The sequence below is a fragment of the Nicotiana tomentosiformis genome, chromosome 5, assembly GCF_000390325.3.
Source record: "Nicotiana tomentosiformis chromosome 5, ASM39032v3, whole genome shotgun sequence".
NCBI classification, from domain to species: Eukaryota; Viridiplantae; Streptophyta; class Magnoliopsida; order Solanales; family Solanaceae; genus Nicotiana; species Nicotiana tomentosiformis.
Genome location: NC_090816.1, coordinates 79,733,487 through 79,740,532, shown reverse-complemented (window position 1 = coordinate 79,740,532; position 7,046 = coordinate 79,733,487). Strand labels below are relative to the sequence as shown.

General features: G+C 42.5%; 1 protein-coding gene across 1 annotated transcript; it reads right to left on the bottom strand.

Annotated features, from left to right (window-relative positions):
• Nucleotides 1–4,140: 4,140 nt before the first annotated feature.
• Nucleotides 4,141–4,611, bottom strand: LOC138892636 (uncharacterized). The gene has a single exon (XM_070176371.1). The coding sequence runs from the start codon at nucleotides 4,609–4,611 to the stop codon at nucleotides 4,141–4,143; it is 471 nt and encodes a 156-aa protein (XP_070032472.1).
• Nucleotides 4,612–7,046: the final 2,435 nt, after the last annotated feature.

The following is a 7,046-nucleotide window of genomic DNA, read 5'->3' as shown; positions in this document are numbered from 1 at the left end:
TTGATGAGTTGAAGAGACTGATAAATTAATGAAGTTGCATCCTCCTCACTTCAGTAGTGCACCTTTAGAGGATGCTTAGGGATTCTGGATCGTTGTCATGCGATTCTGCGCAATTTGGGATTAGTTGAGTCCAATGTAGTTGACTTTACCTCCTTCCAAATAAAGGGTCCAGTCAAGAGGTGGTGACGGGTTTATGAGCTGAGCAGATGTCATGACCCTAAAATTCCACCTTTAGGATCGTGATGGCACCTAGTACCTAACTAGGTAGGCCTATCACATAGAAATATCCACAGAACCAAACACCAACTTAAATAATAATGAAAGGTGAAAAGTGCTTTAACATAACTAAAGTCGGAAATATAAGTCACATAAATCCCAAAACCGGTGCTACTGAGCCATAAGCTCTACAGAGAGTACATGCAAAATCTCAAAATACAATACTGTTTGAAAATACAAATAACAGTAGTAAGAAAATCAGCAGAAGGTGACTTCGAGACATGCGAGCAGAATGACAAGTATACCTTGAAGTCTCCACAGAAATCTCAAATCAGCTCACTAACGACTAACACACTTAGCGAAACATGGATCTGTACAAAAATGTGCAGAAGCATAGTATCAGTACTCCACAAACATACCCAGTAAGTAACAAGACTAACCTCGGTAAGGTAGTGACGAGGTTTAAGTCAAGACACGCACTAGACATAAACCTGTGCAGAATATCAATATAAAGCTGACAATGGAAAGCAAAATTAATAAATGGCAACAAGGATTAAACAGGTGATAATACAACAAATTAACTCAAACGCATTTAAAATACAGGTGAATCAATTAAGGAAAATAATGATAGTTCACATCCTCAAGCCATTCCAACACAAGATTTACAACAAGAATCACCCGGAGCTACCACACCTCATAATCACCAGTCCCCCATATGACGCCGCGTGAGCTTCACATTTTTAAAATATTTTTCCAAAATATCTTCACGCGCATAAGCCCCCTTATCTCGCCACGTGTGCTTCACAATGAAGTATTTCCCTTACTAGCAACACGCATATACAACCCCCTTATCTCGCTGCATGCACATCAATATACACAACACCCTTATTCCGCCGCACGCGTATCTCAATCACAACTCACCAATAACAATCACATGCACCTTACGTAAACATATGCCACAACATCACCAAAATATCAATAGCATTACCATAACAAGATATATCCCATGGCTCAACAACAATGTGTACAAGAATCATCACAACAATATAAGGATGCAGGGGAATGGACAACAAAATAAAAGCATGTTTCACATTACAAAAAACTCCAAATCAAGACATATTAATAGCCTAAGGTCTAATCCGATCACAACCAACACATACGCCCGTGTACACACTCGTTACTTTATGTACACGTTGTTTCACATAGCGCAAATATTATAAATTAGACCAAATCATAAGGGGAATCCTCCTCCCTCCCCCCCCACAAAGTTAGGCAAGATACTCACCTCAATCAAGCTAAATTAATCCTCTGATAAGACCTTCCCACGTGAATCAATCTTAGGATGGCTCGAATCTAGCCAAAATAACTTAATATCATAAATAAAAGCCATTGGAAATGATTCCAAATAATAAAGCTTTGATCATTAACAAAAATAAAAAATCAACCCAAAATGTCAACCTCGGGCTTGCATCCTTAAACTTGAAAAAACTCATAAATTCCGAACACCTATTCCGATACGAGTCCAGCCATACCAGTTTCATCCAATATCAAATCGGCCTTCAAATCATCAATTTATGTTTTAGAAACATTTTTACTTAAATCCCTAATTTCCTCAATTTGATTCATCAGACAATCGCTAAATTGAAGGTTGGAATCATGAAATATAACCAAATCTGAGTAAAAATACTTACCCCAATCCAAATCGTGCAAATCTCTTCCAAAATCGCCCAAATTCGAGCTCTATAACTCAAAATGTGATAAAATAACAAAAACCCTAGAAATAGAGTATTTAATAGGTTTACTCAGGTATACACATCGCGATCGCGGAAATAACTTCGCGATCACGAAGAACAACTCCCCAGTTTCGGAACCCTTCCTATGCGAACGCGGGAAAACCATCGTGAACGCGATGCACAGGCTGTTGGGGCCTACGCGAATACGACCTCATTCATGCAATCGCGAAAAACAACGCATGCCACCCCCAGCCAATCCTTCCTTCTACGCAAATGCGGCTCCCCGCTCGCGATCGAAAAGAAGCAGCCTCCCCAAGCTCCTCGAATGAGTCCCCTACTTCGCGAACATAAAGAACAAATTTGCTTGATACCAATTAGCCCTACGCGATCGCGTTGCAAAGAAGGAAACAAGACACCAACCAACAACAATCCAAAACAAGAGGAAATAGTCCAAAACTCATCCAAAACACACCCGAGGCCCCCAGGACCCCGTCCAATCATACCGACTAAATCTCAAAACATAACATGAACCTACTCAAGTCCTTCAATCATACCAAACAACATTAAATTATGAATCGCATATCAATTCAAGCCTAATGAACTAATGGACTTTCAACTTCCAAAACTCATGCAGAACCATATCAAATCAGCTTAGAATGACCTCAAATTTGGAATGCAAGTCCTAAATGACACAACATACCTATACCAACTCTCGAAACCATAATCCGAACCCTATATCAACAAAGTCAACCCTTGGTCAAACCTATCAACCTTCCAAACCTTCAACTTTCCAACTTTCGCCAATTTAAGCCAAAACAACGTAGGAATCTTCAAATCCAATTCCGGACATGCGCCTAAGTCTAAAATCACCATACGATGCTATTTGAACCATCAAAACACCATTAGAGAGTCGTCTACATAAAATTCAAACTTCTATCAACTCTTACAACTTAAGCCTCCAACCAAGGGACTAAGTGTCCCAGATCAATCGAAAACTCTCCCGAAACCACAACAATTAACACCACAAGTTACGTAACCACAAATACACATATGTAATGCGTAAAACAGGGGGTTCAGGTCTAAAATACTCAAAATAACCAACCAGATTGTTACATTCTCCCACTATTAAACAAATGTTCGTCCTCTAACGAGTATAGAGACATACCTGAAGTGCAAAAAAGTTGAGTATATCAGCTCTGCATATCATGCGCGGTCTCCCAAGTAGCCTCCTCGACCAGCTAACCTCTCTATTGAACCTTCACCGATGCAATGTTCTTCGACCTCAACTTTCAGACCTTCCTGTCCAAAATAGCCATCGGCTCCTCAACATAGGTCAAATCCTTGTCCAATTGCAATGACATAATACTTTCGGAGCAAGAAAACATGGAAGTCTGTAGGCCACCTCACCAACTCTCTCAAGGATCTCAAAAGGACCAATATAACGAGGGATCAACTTGCCCTTCCTCCCGAACCTCATCACACCCTTCATGGGCAAAACTCTGAGCAGAACCCTCTCACCCACCATGAATGCCACATCATGATCCCTCCGATCACAATAACCCTTCGTCATGGACTGCATTATACTAAGCCGATCCTGAATCAACTTCACCTTCTCCAAAGCATCACGGACCAAATTAGTGCACAACAACCTAGCCTTCTCAGGCTCAAACCAGCTAACCGGAGAACGACGTCGCCTCCCATATAAGGCCTTATAAGGAGCCATCTGGATGCTGGAGTGATAGCTGTTATTGTAGGCGAACTTTGCTAACGGTAGAAACTAATCACATAAATCCCCGAAATCAATAACACAGGCACGTAACATGTCCTCCAGATCTGAATAGTGTGCTCGGACTGCCCGTCCGTCTGTGGTTGAAATGTCGTACTCAGCTCGACCTCTGTACCCAACTCACAGTGCACGGCTCTCCAAAAATGCAATGTGAACTCTATGCCATTATCCAAGATAATAGACATCGGCACACCATGAAGGCGAACAATCTCACGAAGATAAATCTGAGCCAGCTGCTCTGAAGAGTAGGTAGTCATAGCTGGAATGAAGTGCGCAGACTTGGTCAGTATGTCCACAATAACCCACACAACGTTGAATCTTCTCAAGGTACGTGGAAGTCCAACTACAAAATCCATAGTGCTACACTCACATTTCCACTCTAGAATATCAAGCCTCTAAATCAAACTACCCGGTCTCTGAAGCTCGTACTTCACTTACTGACAGTTTAAACACCGAGCCACATACTCCATAATCTTTCTTCATTCTTCTCCACCAGTAGTGCTGCCTCAAATAATGGTACGTCTTTGCAGTACTCGGATGAATGGAATACCGCAAACTATGGGCCTCCTCAAGAATCAACTCATACAACCCATCAACATTCAGAACACAGATCCGACCACGCAATCTTAACACCTCATCATCCCCAATAGTAACCTCTTTGGCATCACCGTTCTGCACAGTGTACTTAATGACAATCAAGTGGGGATCATCATACATACGCGCCTTGATGCGCTCGAACAAAGAAGACTGTGAAACCATGCAAGCAAGAACCCGGCTAGGCTCTGAAACATCCAACCTCACGAACTTGTTGGCTAAAGCGTGAACATCCAAAGCTAACAGTCTCTCCCCAGCTGTAATAAAAGCAAGACTACCCATGCTCTCAACCTTCCTACTCAATACTTCGGCCACCACAGTGGCCTTCCTGGGATGATAAATGATGGTGATATTATTCTACTTTAGTAGCTCCAACCACCTCCATTGCCTCAAGATTTGATCATTTTTCTTGAGTAGGTGCTTAGACACCAGTGATATGTGAACACTTCACATGACACGCCATAGAGATAGTGCCTCCAAATCTTTAGTGCGTGAACATGGCTGCCAATTTCAAATCATGCAATGGGTTGTTCTTCTCATGGGGCTTCAACTGACGTGGAGCATAAGCGATCACTCTACCCTCTTACATCAACACACACCCAATGTGAATCCGTGAAACATCATAATAAACTATATAAGAACCCGATACTGAAGGCAAAACCAAAACTAGAGTTGTAGTCAAGGTAGTCTTGAGCTTCCGAAAGCTCTCCTCACACTCATCGGAAAACCTAAATGGGGAACCCTTCTGGGTTAATCTAGTCAAAGGACCTGCGACTGATGAAAAACCCTCTACGATACGGGAAAAATACCCAGCCAAGCCAAGAAAATTCTGGATCTCTGTAGCGGTAGAAGGTCAAGTCCAACTCTGAACTTCCTCAATATTCTTCAAATCCACCTTAATCCCCTCACTAGACACCACGTGGCTCAAGAATGCCTCTGAATCAAGCCAGAACTCACACTTGGAAAATTTAGCATATAGAATCTTCTCCGTCAAAGTCTAGTACACTATCCTCAAGTGTTGCTCATGATCCTCTTGGCAGCGAGAATACACCAAAATGTCACCAATGAGTATGATGATGAAGGAATCAAGATATGGCTGGAACACGTTGTTCATCAAGTGCATAAAGGTTGTTGGGGCATTAGTCAGCCCAAAAGACATCACCAAAAACTTAGAGTGACCATTGCAGGTCCTAAAAGCTGTCTTCGATATATCTAAAGCCCAGATATTCTGCTGATGGTACATCAATCTCAAGTCAATCTTCGAGAATACCTTAGCACCCTGAAGCTCATCAAACAAATCATCAATACGTGGTAGTGGGTACTTGTTCTTGACTGTAACCTTGTTCAGCTGCCTGTTTTCAATACACACCCTCATAGAGCCATATTTCTTCTTCACAAATAGAACTGGAGCACCCCAAGGTGAGACACCCGGTCAGATGGAACCCGTATCAAGCAACTCATGAAGCTGTTCCTTTAATTCCTTCAACTCCACTAGCGCCATGCGATATGGTAGGATAGAAATTGGATGAGTGCTCGGCACTAATTAATTACCAAAATCAATATCTCGGGTGGCATGCCCGGTAGGTCTACTGGAAATACATCTAGAAATTCTCTCACTACTGGAACTGACTCAACGGTAGGAGTATCAACACTAACATCCCTAAAATAGACTAAGTATGCCAAACACCCCTTCTCGACTATCCGTTGTGCCTTTAGGAAAGACACCACCCTACTAAAAACATGACCCAATGAACCTCTCCACTCCAACCTCGGCAACTCCGGCAACCCCGGCATGGCCAATGTGACAGTCTTAGCATGTCAATCCATAATAGTATGATATGGTGACAACTAGTCTATGCCGATCATCACATCAAAGTCCACCATATTGAGTAGCAGAAGGTCAACCCTAATCTCAGTACCCCCGATAGTGACCAAACACGACCGATAGACACTATCTACCATAATAGAATCCCCAACAGGCAGAGACACATAAACAGGGGAATCTAAAGAATCACGAGACATATCAAAATATAAAGCAAAATAGGTTGACACATATGAATAAGTGGAACCCATATCAAATAAAACTGATGCATCCCTATGCCAGGCTAGAATAATACATGTGATTACAACATCCGACGCAACGGCCTCAATCCTATTCGGAAAAGCATAATAACGTACCTGGCCTCCCCCTCTAGGACGACCTCTGGATGTGCAGGTGGAGTGGAAACTGGAGTAGAAACCATAGCCTGAGTATCATGCGGAGGTCCACCCCTCTAAAGTCTAAGATAATCTCTCACCATATGCCTAGTATCACCATACTCAAAACACCCTCTATGCGGGTGTGGTTGTTGGTATCGAGTCTGACCCGGTCGGCTAGAATAACCACGGTAGAAACCCCGTGCAGGAGGTGCACTGGAAGATGGCTTCCCAAAATGAGTACTTTGAGGTCCTTGAATAGCTGGCACACTCCGAGTAACCTGAAGTGTAGACTAAACTGGTCGACTGATGAAACCTCTGCCTTGACGAGCTGAAGTTATAGAGTGGGAACTATAAAATCTCGAGGCCTCTTGGACTCCCTATCCTTCCTCTCCTGAATACGCATACACTCCAATCTCCGCGCAATATCCACAACCTGTTGAAATGGAGTATCAGCCTCCAACTATCGTGCCATACCAAATATTTGACCATAACTGAGCCCTTCGATAAATATGCAGACT